At 40.2% G+C, this 16217-nt stretch overlaps 1 protein-coding gene across 3 annotated transcripts; it reads left to right on the top strand.

Annotated features, from left to right (window-relative positions):
• The first annotated feature begins 1138 nt into the window (after positions 1-1138).
• ASB13 (ankyrin repeat and SOCS box containing 13) lies at positions 1139-13629 on the top strand. 3 transcript variants are annotated; one of them, XM_072147461.1, is made up of 6 exons: positions 1139-1352; positions 8657-8844; positions 9743-9893; positions 11551-11598; positions 12272-12463; positions 13326-13629. In XM_072147461.1, the coding sequence occupies exons 1-6, from the start codon at positions 1286-1288 to the stop codon at positions 13451-13453; spliced, it is 774 nt and encodes a 257-aa protein (XP_072003562.1). In that variant the 5' UTR covers positions 1139-1285; the 3' UTR covers positions 13454-13629. The 3 variants fall into 3 exon arrangements, with proteins under 3 accessions (XP_072003562.1, XP_072003563.1, XP_072003560.1); XM_072147459.1 differs by having other exon boundaries at positions 1153-1352; positions 11464-11598; XM_072147462.1 differs by lacking the exon at positions 11551-11598.
• The last annotated feature ends 2588 nt before the right edge of the window (positions 13630-16217 follow it).

Here is a 16217-nt window from a genome sequence, read left to right on the forward strand (position 1 = left end):
CACGGCTTCCCTGCCCTTGTTTGTTTACATGGGGCACAGACCCATGGCAGAAGACAAATGGCAAAAGGGTTCTACAAAAAAATTTAGGGAATGCCTTTTTGTCTAAAAAGTAGAACATTAGAAACTTTGAAAATTGGAATTTTCTTCACATTTTTTCTAAATATTATTGAATTTTTAATTATCCCCTCCCCCCAAAAAAGTAACCTATCAACTAAATTATACTACTAATATAAACTACAATGTCTAATGAGAAAAAAAAGTCTCAAAATCACAGGGATATGTTAAAGAGTTGAAAAGCTATTACCACAGGAAGAGATACGTTTTTTTAATGCATTTTTGACGCATTAAAAGGCTTCAGCCGTATATATGGCAGATATTCGTCCCCCATAGACGGCAATGGGTGCACGGCCACCAACAGGAGCGGTACGGTGCTGCACCGTACCGCGGAAAAAGATAGGACATGTCCTATCTTTCTCCGTAGTACGGCGCCGTGCGCTGTATACTCCTATGGAGAGGGCCGGGAATGAGCAGCACTCACCTCCTCCTCTACCCGTGGGCTGCCATTGCCCGCCGTGCTACGGTACTGCGGGCAACAGCAGTGTGAATGTAGCCTTAATCACATGTTGAAGCAACATTGTGTTTTAGCAAATGCAATGTTACTTCAACATGTGATCAAGGTTGAAGCCTTTGGAATGTGTGAAAAACGCATAAAAACCGCAAAGCAACCCATCATGTGAATGCGTCCTCAGCCGTAACGTACAAAGAGGCAGCGTCCTGAAGGGCATACAGCAATGTACTTCCAAACCAGAACATAAAAAACAGATGTGAACGCAGCCTCAGCGGTTCAGGTGTCAGGAACCCAAGTTAAATTCACAACTAAAGTCGGGTGTGGCCCCATCTTAATGGTTACTTTTTGTGTATTTTCCCCCTTTCTGCCAAACTATAATAGTTTCAACTAACAAAATGGTCGCCAAACGTAACATACATTTCCTTCACAAAGCCACTGGCAGCAAGACCCAGGCTGTGAGGAAAGTCCCCGGATGCAAAGAGCAGCACACGGTGACGCTATCCCGGAAGTAGGAGAGTGAATTGCACACACTACTGTGCGGCCTAGAGAGAACAGTTACATAGAGAGCCTGTAAATGGCAGGTGCGTGCTGTAAGCGCATCCAGGGCATGGCACTGGCGTCGCGTCACAGCGGAAAACTACAATTCCCAAAATCCTTTGCGATGTTGTTTTGCTCTCCTCCCGGCTATACAGGAAGCATTTCTTGGTCGACGTTGTCATGGAAACCGGAGCGGCTCCATTTACGGCTCCGGCTGCTCTGAGGGGCCCTGTAATCGGAGACATCGGTAGGCGCTTGTTACTGCGGGCAGACATGATGCTAGTGAGCGCTATGTGTTGTGTGTGCGCAGTGCTAGCAGCTGATCACACCGCACTGGTTCATCAGTGTCCTATGCACAGCCATAACTAGACGTATCTGAATGACATCGGCTTCTAGTGTCCAAGTCACTTGGGGATCACAGCGCTACAATCCCAGCTCCTAATATTGAATGTGACTGCCCTGAAAACCAAGATGTTTGGGCTCCTATCTGTCGTTATTGTGGGTCAAAGACAACCTTATTAAAGGGGTTTTCCCATGATCCAAGGGATCCCAGGTACCCCACTCAGACCCCTGGTCGCTTCTGGTGTTTAACACAGGGTTTTTCCGCTCATTTCTCGTTCTCCAACTTCAAAAATCCATAACTTTTTCATTTTTACGTGTACAGACCTGTGTGATGGCTTATTTTGTGCGTAACAAATTTTACTTTCCCGTAATGTTATTTATTTTAACATGCCGTGTACTGCGAAGCTGATAAAAAATTCCAAATGTGGAAAAATTGAAAAAGGAATTTGACTGTGCACTAAAAATAACACCTCAGCTTTATTCTTTGGTTCGGTGCGATCGCGGTGATACCAAATTTATATAGGTTTTATTGTGTTTTAATACATTTTCAAAAATTAAACGAATGTGTACAAAAAAGAAAAACATTTTTATCCAATCTTTTAACGCTAATAACTTTTACATACTTTATCGCACAGAGCTGTGTGAGGTGTAATTTTTTTGCGAAATGAGCCAACGTTTTCATTGATACCATTCTGAGGTCTGTGCGATATTTTGATATTTTTATTTCATTTTTTATGTGATGTAAAAAGGTGTAAAAGTCGCATTTCGGACATTTGGGCGCCATTTCACGCCTCTGAGGTCACCGCCGGCCGTAACCGTTTTTATATTTTGATCGGGCATTTTGGGACGCGGCGATACCGAATATGTTTGTGATTTTTACTGTTTATTATGTTTTATATGAGTTCTAGGGAAAGGGGGTGATTTGAATTTTTAATATTTTATAAATTTTTTTTATTTTTTAAACTTTTTTTTTTTTCTTTTTCTTCCCACTATTTCTTAGAACTTCTAGGGTACATTAACCCTAGATGGTCAGATCGCTCCTACCATATACTGCAATACTTCTGTATTGCAATATATGGCATTTTTGCAGGTCATTCATTACAATGAGCCACTGGCTCATTGTAACGAATCTGCAGAAGCCAGGTAGCCTCGTGTCAAACGAAGACCCGAGGCTACCATGGCAACCGATCGCCGCCGGCTACTTTGTCGGCGACAATGAAGGGGTTAATAGCCGCGATCGGTGCAAGCACCGACCGCGGTTATTAGCGGTGGGGGTTTTCTGCAATATGCAAAAACCCCCACCCTTGTATGAAGAGGACTCAGCCCGTGAGCCCTCTTTATACACTCCCTATACCTCTGCGCCGTAGAGCTACGGCGCAGAGCGTTAAGGGGTTAATGGAGCAGACTGCAGCGCATAACCGCTCTGCTCCATTCATCTCTATGAGATTGCACTTGGCGATGTCCGTCAGATCCATAGAGACGAATGTAGCAGTACGGTCATGCACTGCAGTCTGCTCCATTAAACACCAGGAGCGACAAGGGGTTTGAGTATGGTACCTGGGACCCCTCGTTCTTGTGATCTGTGGGGGTCTTATCACGGAGACACCCACTGATCAGCAAGTTAGACCCTATCCTGTGGTAAAACCCCTTCAAGCGGGTTCAGGTGCAACAAAAATATCTTGCAGCAAATGTGGTCTTTACCTAAATTTCACCACCTTTGGAATTTCCAGCATCCTAGTACATTGTATAGAATATTAGAAACTGACACTAGGAAGTACAATTTATCTTGCAGATAGATTACAGATGGCAATGAAAACAGAAAAATAAAAAAAAGTTATGGAGTAAAAAACGGAAATACAAAAGCAGAAAATGGCTTTTAAAGGGTTAAACATAAATGGATATAATACTGGGGGGTTTAGGGGAAGCAGCCACAATGGGGGCCAAAGGCTCAGTTGCTGCATTATGGTTCTGTACATCTTTTTTAACCCCTTAACACCGAAGCCACTTTTCACCTTCCTGACACGGCCCATTTTTTCAAATCTGCCCTGTGTCACTATAAATGGTTATAACTTTGGAACGCTTTAACATATCCAAGTGATTTTGAAATTGTTTACTAGAGACACTTTGTACTTCATGTTAGTTGAAAAATTTCGGTGGTATGTTTTGCATTTATTTCTGAGAAAATCAGATATTTAGTAAAAATTTTGAAAAGCAAAAAAAAAACTTAATAAATAACATTCACCGAATGTCTTCTTTATGTGGACATGGTTTTTTATGCATTCTCTCATTTTTTAGGATATTATGGGGCTTTGAACATTAGGTGCGATTTTTCACATTTTCATAAAAAACACAAAATCCTGCAATTGAGGGACCTGCTCAGGTTTAAAGTCACTTTAAGAGCCCTAAATAAAAGTAAAACCCCATAAATTACCCCATTATAGAAACTACACCCCTCAACGTACGTAAAACAACTTTTTAAAAATAACATATTATCTTTGTTCTATAGATCACTACGATTATGATATGATACCTCATTTATATAGTTTTTAAATATATTTTTACAATTTAACTGGAAAAAACTTATATAAAGAAAATCTTTGTTTTTGTATCACCATCTTTTCAGAGATATAACTTTTTTAGTTGACAGAGCTGGTTTGGGGCTTATTTTTTACGTGTTGAGTTGTCCTTTTCAGTGGTACCATTTCGACAACATAGGGGGTACAGCGGAACAATCCCCGGCAAGCTCCTCATGACCATGACGTTAAGGGGTTAACACCCGTGATTGTATAATATACAGCCGACATGGCGACGTGGCTTATGGCGTCGGCTCAATTTATGCAGTACTATTACGTCAAATGTCAGGAAGGGGTTAAAGCCATTTGTTTTGCACCTAAAAGATTGAATCTCATCAAATGATGTGATAGTAGATCTTTTCTGTTACAAGCTCTGATCTGGTTTACGTTATAAAATATATGGTCTACCCAGAAAGCGGTTATAGGCATTGTGAATGCAGCCTTAGTCCCTGCGGGTTTTATACAATTGTGGTTTAACCCCTTCCCGACGCGCACCGTAATAGTACGGCGCGCGCCGGGTCCCGGTGCATGGAGAGGGCTCGCGGGCCAAGCCCTCTCCATAGCCGGTAAGTCTTTGCTGCATATTGCAGCAAAGGCTTACCGGTAACACCTGCGATCAGTGCTAGAACCGATCGTGGGTGTTTTCACCTCGATTGCTTCAAAAAGATGGCGGCGCATGGGCATGGTAGCCTCGGGTGTTCCGAATACCCGAGGCTACTTCGTTTTAACCCATGCATTACAATGTGCTAATTGCACATTGTAATGTATGGGGAGTAAAATCCACATATACTGCCATACAGTAGTATGGCAGTATATGATAGGATGAATCAGACTACCTAGGGTTAGAGTACCCTAGGGAGTCTGAAAAATAGTAAAAGTAAAAATTAAAAAAGTTATAATAAAAAACCCTAAAAATTCAAATCACCCCCCTTTCCCTAGAACTGATATAAATATAAATAAACAGTAAAAATTATAAACACAATAGGTATCGCCGCGTCTGAAAATGTCCGATCTATGAAAATATAATAACGGTTTTTCACTGCGTTTAACCCCGTAACGGAAAATAGCGTCCAAAGTCGTGTTAAGTCGTGTAATTATTAGTACTTGGATCTACAGACTTTTTATTCAAAAAATATTTTTTCAAGTTAATATTCCGTACATATTTGTTAATGTCAATATAAGATTGGAAAATGTTCATCTTCGTTTCGGGGGCGAATTTTAATCCTTTGTTGAGTAATGAAATATGATGTTGGTTCAACTGCATTTTGCTAAGATTAAAAATACCTGCTGTGTCTGTTTCTTTTGTCCTCTTGATCTCTACCCTGCTTTTTTCTTCTTCTCCCTCCTTGTCTAGTTTTCTTTTCCCCATTCTTATGTTTTCTAGATGGGCATTGCCAATTTTCTGATGGGGAAAATTTTGTTTATTCATATGGGGACTATCCACATATTGTGACAAAGGGGCAAACCTATTTGAGGTGTGATAATCGATAAAACTGGATTCAATATAGCCACCCCTTCTTTGTTATTTATTTGGGGTAATAGTCCTATGGTGGTTGTAATGCCTAGGTTCATGTCTCTCATCTTGTTGATTGTACCCCCCAGGTTCATATTTCCCATAATATTGATCATTTAGTGATCTCTTTCCTCTATATAGGGAATAGTGAGTTTGTTCCTTTGGTCGTGTATAAATGGGTTTTTTTTTTGTCTATCATTCCTAAACCTGTATTGATCATTGGGATACCTCGAAGGTCTTCTATCTCTATGGTGATTATATCTCCCATCCTCCTGACCTTTGTAGTTATCATCTGATCGTTTTCATCTTCTACTAATATCTCTTTGTTCTTCATAGTGAACCTCTTCCTGTTTTAAACCAGGATATTTTCCTCTAAGCTTATACTATTCTTTTTCTTGTTCCATCTGTAAACAATATTGTCCGCGTAATCCCTTTTTATTTTATTTAGCTTTTTAAATTTTCTCGCTCTCACTTCTTGTTCAGCTTTTTTGACATTTTTTGACACTTACTAGATAGTTTTCTATAATCCTCTAGTACCTTAAAAGGTTCTAATTTATTCTTGTACTCTTCCATATTTTTACTAATAGTTTCCAATTTTTTTCTTCTAACTTCAATTATAAACCTCATGACATTAAAAGAGCACTGGTTCAATACCTTCTCCAAAGCCCTGTGTTAATGTGCATCATTACTATCGGTATTCAGTGGTAACTGCCACCGTAAACCTTCTGGAATAATTTGTTCTTTTAGAAAATTTTCCAATGATGCCACATCCCACAATATATTCAATTCTTTTATCATCAGATGTTCCAAGTTTCTAAAATTGATTTCCAAATCATCTGTTTGTAAAGATGACTCCATTTGGCTATGAAAGAAATTAGGAAATTCTGATTTTGCTCTGATTGTAGCTATAATGCCATAGAAATTATTCTGATAATAGTCCAGGCAGTGTTAACCCCTTACCGACATGTAACGTAGTATTACGTCACATGCCAGGTGCGGGTGCATGGAGAGGGCTCACGGGCTGAGCCCTCTCCATAGCCGGTAAGTCTTTGTTGCATATTGCAGCAACGGCTTACCAGTAACACCCGCGGTCGATGCCATCTTTCTGATGATCGTCGCTCCATGTGACATCATCGGGGAGCAGCGATCCGTCGTCATGGTAGCCTCGGGTCTTCCGAAGACCCGAGGCTACTTCGACTTAACCTATGCATTACAATGTAGTATCAGCACATTGGAATGTATGAGGAGTAAAATCCACACATCCAAAATCGCGCCCAAAGTCGAAAATCGCACTTTTTTTGTCATAAAAAAAATTCTATAAAAAGTGATCAAAAGGTTGCACAATCCTAAAAATGATAACATTGTAAACGTCATCAAAATCCGCAAAAAAATTCACCACCCACAGCTGCGTACATCAAAGTATAAAAAAGTTATTAGCACCAGAAGATGGCAAAATCCCCTAAAAAAATTTTTTACAGGAGGTTTTAATTTTTTAAATGTATGAAAACATTATAAAATAAATAAAATTTGGTATCCCCGTAATCTTATCGACCCAAAGAATAAAGTAAACTTATCATTTGGGGTGCACAGTGAAATCCGTAAAAAATCCAAGCCCACAAGATTACTGCACAAATGCGTTTTTTTACCAATTTCATTGCATTTGGAATTTTTTTCCCGCTTCCCAGTACACGGCATGGAATATTAAATACCACCATTTTGAAGTGTAATTTGTTACGCAGAAAATAAGCCCTCACACAGCTCTGTACATGGAAAAATAAAAAAAGTTATAGATTTTTTTAAAAAATATTTTTTATTGGAATTTTTCAAAACATTACAATACAACAGAGTCCGGGCTCGCAGGCCCATAAGACAACATTGAAGACATGTCATACAATTTCTTTGTCTTGAAAGCAAGATATTACACATTCCTGAGTTTATCTAAATGTTGCTTGCAGCCAATATTTAACAAAACTAAATGAAAAAATCGCCCTCCCCTTTTGTACTAACCAATACCCCATCTCCCTAAGGACCCTTTCAGCTGTTCCAGTAGATACCATCGTGTTAAAGTGAGAGGACGAATAAGGTATTCTCTTTCAGCAGCATTATAAAATTTCAATATGAACCCTCTCCACTTCTTAAACAGCTTAGCTGTCAATTTAGATTTTTGCCAATATAGATTTTTGAGGGTGGGGAGTGAGAAATTAAAACGCAAAATCGAAAAAGGGCTGCAGCGTTAAAGGGTTAAGTGTTGATGGATAGGATTGTAGGATATAGTGTACTCTTCAGTACTTTCTTATTGATCAGAGTGTTCTTGGATAAGTACAAGAATAATCACTGCAACTGATTTTTTTTTTGTTCAGACCTTTATAGGGAACCTTTCTATAACAAAAAAATTTCCTCCAAATTATGTAAAAATGAGTGGAGAAGAGTTTGCCTCAGATGAGTCAAGTTTAGAGGCTGAAGGGGGGAGTGTCCCTTTAGACCCCCCTAATCTTCAGTTCTATTTTAGCAAGAACCAAAATATTGCAGTCATATTGAAGATAAGAAGCCAGACATTGCATTTTTATCTGCATCTTAAATTTTTTGCTATGTCTTTAACTTGTGGTATCTCCAGATCAGTATATCGCAAAACCACAAGCTTGATGTACCGTATATACTCGAGTATAAGCCGAGGCTCCTAATTTTACCACAAAAACCTGGTAAAACCTATATTTTTTTTACTCGAGTAAAAGCAGAGTTTGGGTTTTCACCACATTTTTTTGTGCTGAAAAACTAGGCTTATACTTGAGTATATATGGTAATCTGAAATATGAGATTCTTAACTTTAACATGACTTCAAATGTTTCTAGGTTCTAGAACATGTTTCTCTGTACTATAGAACCAAAGACACTCCCCTTGCCTCTAACTTGACTTATCTCTGGTAAATTTGACTCTTTGCTTATTTTCACATGATTTTGGAGGAGATTTTTTAGAAGAAGTAAAAGGACAAGATTTCACATAAAAGATGAAATTCTAGAAAGGACATTTCATACCCTACTTGCGTGGACTAGTAGCTTAATGTGTTAACATTTGGTGACACTATTGAAGTTTTTTACTGTTATATCTACTATTGTTTTAATCCAGGACACTGGGTAGATAGAACACCAGTCCATGATGCATCCAGACACGGTCAGGCTGGACAGCTCAGGCAACTGATCGAAAGTGGAGTCTGTGTCAATCTAGTTACAGTTGACTCTATTACTCCATTGCATGAAGCCTGTCTACAGGGCCACATTCAGTGTGTGAAGCTTCTTCTTGCTGCTGGAGCACAGGTTTGTAACCTTATGGATTGCTTTAGTGTTTGTCTCAAGATTAGATTTAATCCCCAATCCACATGGTTGGTAAAATTCCAACCCTTCCTTTTATTCCCTACGGGATGAATATACTGAATGAACCTGGTGAAGATTGAATTCCACTGCACAATGGCTGCGCTGGAATTACTAAGTTGTCGGACCCTCACTGATAAGCATGTTTAAAGGACATGTTTAAATCCTCCGAGCAACTTCCCATACTGATCGTCAACTATTGTTACTGTTCTAGTGCTGCCATTTTGACCTGATGAAGAGGATGGTGCGCCCTTGAAACGCATAGCCCGGAACTTCCTATTAATTAAACTTGAATATACAAGTCTGGATTTTCTTCACTCATGGGCAGCACAGTAGATGTCTCCCTTTTTCTTTTTGCCCTAACATTTGATCTTGGGACACCCTTATAAACAACTTTCCCCTTAAAAAAATATTTTTTAAATGGACCAGTCCATAATTCACTCATTAATGCCCGCTTCAAATGCTGTGTGGCGCTTAGTCTATTGACAAGGTCTTAACACAGGCTCATTGTTGCTGCACCTCACTGTAGTATGTCACTGTTAAAGCCAGCTTTTCACCAATGCTGACAAGTCCCTGTGTTGGAACAGAGGAAATGCTGACCGGAATCTGATCTGTGGAGAAGGTTTAAACTTTTGTATTCTTATGCTGGAATGTTTGCAATTTTAAATCAAATCCCCTTTTTAATGTGATTTAAGTGGGCACTGTAACTCGGGAAGGTAATGTATATATTGTAAATAATAAAAGGGGGGGCAGTGTATTATATTAATTATGTGGGGTGGTGCTCTATATATAAATTATTTAAGTTTTAATTGTCTTTATAGATCTCTTTTGCCTTTTAATATAGGTGGATGCCAGAAATATTGATGGCAGTACACCTCTCTGTGATGCTTCTGCTGGAGGAAGTCTGGAGTGTATGAAGGTGCTCCTGGACCATGGAGCAAAAGTTAATCCTCCTCTTTATACTGCATCTCCTCTTCATGAAGCATGCATGAGTGGTAAGGGGATCACTGTGAATACTGCTCAATGCTCACATATTGTATCCATTTCCTGCTTTATAAGCTAAAAGTTTGTGTGATCAAACTGTATTAGGGGAGTCTGGTGGTAGTGTCAGGAAGTGGTCCTGGAAGGTTGTGCAACTATATCCCTGTGTGGATATACCGTATATACACGTGTGTAAGCCGAGTTTTTCAGCACAAAAAATGTGCTGAAAATCCTCAACTCGGCTTATACACGAATCAGTGCAGCCAGTCCAGCACTTTAAAAAAACAACTTATATACTCACCCTCCAGCGGCACCCTCCAGCGTAGCGCTGCTCCCCCGATGTCAGCGCGGGTCCTCTTCTGTCCGCGTCATACTATGCGCCTGCCGGCCGCGAAGAGCAAGGCCGCGCCCTGCAGGATGTTACCAAAGACAGAAGACGGGCCCGGAAGACAGAAGAGGAGCCACGCGGACATCGGGGGAGCAGCGCTACACATCGGGGCCGCCGGTGGGTGAGTATATAAGTTTATTAATTTTTTTTATTGCTGGACTCGCTGTATGCTACACAGGGCAGGCTGGTCTGGCTGTATGCTGCACAGGGCAGGCTGGTCTGGCTGTATGCTACACGGGGCAGGCTGGTCTGGCTGTATGCTACACGGGGAAGGCTGGTCTGGCTGTATACTACACGGGGCAGGCTGGTCTGGCTGTATACTACACGGGGCAGGCTGGTCTGGCTGTATACTACACGGGGCAGGCTGGTCTGGCTGTATACTACACGGGGCAGGCTGGTCTGGCTGTATACTACACGGGGCAGGCTGGTCTGGCTGTATACTACACGGGGCAGGCTGGTCTGGCTGTATACTACACGGGGCAGGCTGGTCTGGCTGTATACTACACGGGGCAGGCTGGTCTGGCTGTATACTACACGGGGCAGGCTGGTCTGGCTGTATACTACACGGGGCAGGCTGGCTATATACTATATACATCTGTGATCAATACATTTCCCACCCTCGGCTTATACTCGAGTCAATAGGTTTCCCCAGTTTTTGGTGGCAAAATTAGGGGTCTCGACTTATACTCGGGTCAGCTTATACTCCAGTATATATGTAGTTGCAGCAAAACTTTGAAAATTTAACTTGTATTCCAGTATTGTAGCTGAACTAGGTAATTATTTGAACACTGCTGTGTTCTTAAATCCTTTCAATCAAAATACCCACAGCCCCTCTTCTATGCTGCAATATATAACCAGAAGCTTGCTACTGCTCTTACACGGAGCAGAGGGGATGGGCTGTACATGAGTTCAGTTGACAGTTCTCACCCTGCAGTGCACCAAAACCAACTATAGTCCTAGAATAGAAATCCATTTCCCACAGTGCTGCTGCTACTAACAACACACACAAAAGTATGCTTACACTTATCTCCAGGGCTGCTACCTAACACTGCCTGCAGCTTTGTACTATCAAAACTGTTTGCAGAATCCCATTAATGTTTATCAATAAAATTGTATTGTATGAATTGCAATCTATTACAATATTTCCTTACTCTTATCAGTTTATTTTTTTCTTGATTTGTGTATTTATGTAATAGGTAACCCTGATTGTGTAAAACTTTTGATCAGTGTGGGGGCAAATTTAGAAGCTCATGATTGTCATTTTGGTACCCCTTTACATGTAGCTTGTGCAAGGGAGCACTTGGAGTGTGCTAAAGTATTACTGAGTGCAGGTAAGTAGTGTATACTGTATACTGCATTGAAGTTTATTTTGCAGTTTAGTGCAATTCTGACAATACCTAACAAATGTTTCTACGGTATATATACATGTATTTTTTTAGTTATTTGCTATTGATATAAAATAAATGATAGGTGTGACTTTCCTCGCCCCTTAAGGGTACACAAGGTCAATTAGTTATTATTTTTATATTCACCCCTTGAACAGACAGGTTCTGGGAGGTACAAGAAGTGTACCTTCTGTTTTCACTTGCCTCAGTTAAACAGAGCCTTATCAACTCCCGGTAAAGTACAGATATAAAACTGAGATAAACAACGCAGATTAAATTTATGTATTTTTACACTAAATAAGACCAAATAAGACCATAAACACCCAATTTATCTATGTTATGAAAACTGCTTCCACACGAATATAATAGTGATCATTTGAGTGATAAAACACATGAATCAGATTTTGTGTCCAAAATTGCCTTGTATTACGCTAGTGTGATACCGTGGTTAAACTTCCTTTATTTTTGTTTAGCTTTTTAAAACTTATTTTACTATCTTAAAAAGGTCTGTACAAAAGGAAACTTCTTAAAAGTAAACAACATTTGAGATGCAAACTTTTAATTCTGAGATTTAGAAACTAGACTCCTAAGCGTTAAATGTTGGGTTATTTTTTTAAAGGAGCCAATGTGAATGCAGCAAAACTTCATGAAACAGCCCTACATCACGCTGCCAAGGTGAAGAACAAAGACCTCATTGAAATGCTGGTTGAGTTTGGAGGAAATGTATATGCAAGGGACAATCGTGGAAAAAGACCCTCAGACTATTCCTGGCCAAACAGTCCCACTTCAAAATGCTTTGAATATTATGAAAGTAAGTTCTGACAGCTGTCAGATATTGATACATGTTGTGGCATTTAAAACTTTCTGTAAATATTTTAAGTAAAAACCCGACAAGGATAACTGGAATATAGATTTCCTGGTTACAATGTAAAGGGAGTCTGCCAGTTCCTGAATTATTCATCAAACAGCATTGTTTACAGCACTTTATAAACTTTTTCAGGCATCTTTCCCTGTGATATGTCATTTATGCAACTTTTTGTTCTAATGAGCTCCTCAGATTATCAAGGGTTGTGATTTCTGATTACACATTATTTCCACGGGAGATGTCAGTCATTGTGTAAGGGGGTGTGCTGGGCAGCTTAAAAAGATAAACGGATGCGCCAATATTCATGAACACCATTTATTTGCATAAAAGCAAATGACAGGAAACTACAAAGATATGTTTTTAGAAAGCTTACAACTAGCCCAACTCATTTCTGAGGCTACATACTCAAGGTTGTGAACTTAAAATGGGTCTTTTCTGCCTAGTGGAGATGGGGTGGGGTGAGTGGTACACTGAAAATTGGTGCAGTAATAGGACCTGCTCTATGATTTGCGTAGCTGGCACACAGCTCAATCATGGTGAACCGAGACACGGTGTGCTTACTGCACAGTGACACGGTGTGCTTACTGCACAGTGATTAGTGATTGTGCATATTACTGTGCATTTGTTAATAGCGGCCATGAGCTACTGGCCGTTTTTGCATATGGAGCCTTAGATGCATTGATTATCAAGTTACCTTATTCCTGTTTCTAAAATCACATTTGTATAGAATCCTTCATTATTCCACGCTTTGTAAACTTTGAAGCATTTTTGATCAACTTGCAAATTAAATTATATTTCTTATTTTTAGAGACTCCTAGAACTTTATCACAGCTCTGCAGACTCCGGCTCAGAAAAGCACTTGGCCAAGGAGCAGTGGAGAAGGTTTATAAATTAGATATACCACAAAGACTGATAGACTATCTTGCCTATAAATGACTGCATGCAAGTGACCCTACAATTGCTATTCTTTGTATGAAGTCATGTCCTGCACACAATTACTATGACTCTACAGTAAATTAATACAGATTCTTAGTCTATAAACACATTGCAGAGTTAATACAGATTCTTGAAGTGCTACAAAAAATACAAATGTCATTTGTGTCTTCAAAACCTTTCTTGATCGACCGTGACCATATTATTTGCGTAAGTACTTTTGCTGTAATTCACCGTGTGTATGTTTGTAAGATATATAACTTATTTGGGAACCTAGTAGTCTAAGGCTGAACATACATGAGCACAACATAATGCCTTTTAATAGGGAATTTTTCTGTGCCATACTGCTTGCTGCATAGTACTAAGACTGGAGTCCTTCCTTACAGGGCAATAAAAGATAAGTTGTCACCTCTTGTGATATGCTATGACAGCCGTGTCACGTGACCAGAAGTATTCCTGGCCAGCACAGCCTGATACATTTTGGGAATGAAACCAGGTTTGGCAAAGTCTCACATGACTAGGTCAGCTGCTAACAAGCTAGAACTTTGCTCTCTGATGTGGCAGCCCAGGATTGGACTAAATAAAGGGTATGTTTTGGTGGCATGGCACCATGTCTCTGACCATAGGGGCTGCATGCTGCTATACAGAATTGCTGGATCACACCATCAGTAATCCAGCCATGTTGCACACTGACATAAAAATTAAACATTAAGCAGAATCGTGACCACTCTGATAAGATAAAGTAGCTTGCAGAAATGAGTAGGGTCGTTTGTAATCAGGGTCATTGAATAGGTCACCAGTAAAGATGAGCGTACCCGAACTTCAAGTGCGTCCCTCACATATTGCCTACCCGGGGGAAACCCCTGGCCAATCTCAACTGTGGCTAGTAGGTAGGGGCGTCAATTTTCCAAATTTTATGGTCAGATGATTTATGACCTTTTGCATTATTCCCTTGGAAACTTAGCCACAATATGCAGACTAGTAAATAGTGATAAGTCCAGCTCACCTCAAACCCTTATGGAGAACTTGACAAGGCACGGATCACCCTTCTATGAGGGCAACAGCAAACTTGTACAAGGAAAGAAGATTCCATATCCAGCCGTGTCCAAGGTAACTCAAGCTTTATTAAGGCATGGTATGACCATGACTAAGAACGGGGTTACCGTTTGAAACGCAATGGCCAGTAACGCACTTGGATTTTAAATACCATGCCTTAATAAAGGCTGAGTTACCTTGGATGTGGCTGGATATGGAATCTTCTTTCCTTGTACAAGTTCACTAAATGCAGTCTGCCCAAATGTGAGACTGAGATTCACATACATGCAGTCTAGTTGGCCTGAATCCTTATGTGAACCAATCCGCAGATAGGTCACAGCCCCTTTAAATCCACCTTATCCATGTTTGATACTTGATACTATTCACACTGAGAGTCTGTAACAACATAGACTTTTTACCAGAGCAAATAAAGTAAACTCTGAAATACTGCTCCAATGGTGAAATATTTTGTAGCCATTTTTTTTACAATGACATGTGGTGAACCAAGAAGTGAATTTATCCCCTTGACGCTCTGCGTCTGAAATGTTAGTTTGACAATTAAAGCTATGTTTTAGTATACCACATTATGTTCAGTGAATACTACGGTTTTATAGTCAAAATCAACTAATTTAACGCCATTAAAAAAACTAGTACAGACACACCTTCTCATTCAAAGAGTTTTCTGTATTTGCATGACTATAAAAATTGTAGATTCACACTAAAGGCATCAAACTATGAATTAACACATGGAATTATTTACTTAACAAAAAAGTGTGAAACTCAAAGTAGCCACCTTGTGCTTTGATTACTGCTTTGCACACTTTTGGCATTCTCTTGATGAGCTTAATCACCTTAATTACCAAGAGGTAATCACCTGAAATGGTCTTCCAACAGTCTTGAAGGAGTTCCAAGAGATGCTTTGCACTTGTTGGCCCTTTTTCCTTCACTCTGCAGTCCAGCCCATCCCAAACCATCTCGATCGAGTTCAGGTGTGGTCACTTTAGAGACCAGGTCATCTTGAGTAGCACCTTATCACTGTCCTTGGTCAGATAGTGGTCAAATAGCCCTTACATGGCCTGGAGGTCATTGTCCTGTTGAAAAATAAATGATGGTCCAACTAAACGCAAACCATATGGAATAGCATGTCGCTGCAAGGTGCTGTGGTAACCATGCTGGTTCAGTATACCTTTAATTTTGAATAAATCCACCACAGTGTCACCAGCAAAGCACCATCACCCCCCCCCCCCCCTCCATGCTTCACGGTGGTAACCAGGCATGTAGAGTCCATTTGTTCACCTTTTCTGTGTTACCCAAAGACACAGTGGTTGGAACCAAAGATTTCAAATTTCGACTCATCACACCAAAGCACAGATTTCCACTGATCTAATGTTAATTCCTTTTGTTCTTTAGCCCAATTCATTGTGTTCTTTAGTGGTTTCCTAGCAGCTATTTTACCATGAAGGCTGCACACAGTCTCCACTTAACAGTTGTTGTAGAGATGTGTCTGCTGCTAGATCTCTGTGTGTCATTGACCTGGTCTCTAATCTGAGCTGCTGTTCACCTGCGATTTCTGAGGCTGGTGACTCAGATTAATTTATCCTCCACAGCGGAGGTTACTCTTGGTCTTCCTTTCCTGGGGTGGTCCTCATGTGTATGTATGTCCGCTAAAGAGTCTGCACCGTCGCAAATTTTGCACAGTTGTTTTTCACCCCGCGCTGTCCAAAATCCACTT

Source organism: Engystomops pustulosus, chromosome 4 (genome assembly GCF_040894005.1).
Source record: "Engystomops pustulosus chromosome 4, aEngPut4.maternal, whole genome shotgun sequence".
In the NCBI taxonomy this organism is placed as follows: domain Eukaryota; kingdom Metazoa; phylum Chordata; class Amphibia; order Anura; family Leptodactylidae; genus Engystomops; species Engystomops pustulosus.

Bases quoted from the DNA above. Each gene is read 5' to 3' on its own strand.
- ASB13 (XM_072147459.1), top strand. From the start codon at position 1,286: ATGGAAACCGGAGCGGCTCCATTTACGGCTCCGGCTGCTCTGAGGGGC. The intron at 9,894-11,463 runs GTAAGGGGATCA...TTTATGTAATAG, and splicing joins TCATGAAGCATGCATGAGTG to GTAACCCTGATTGTGTAAAA. The intron at 11,599-12,271 runs GTAAGTAGTGTA...ATTTTTTTAAAG, and splicing joins TAAAGTATTACTGAGTGCAG to GAGCCAATGTGAATGCAGCA.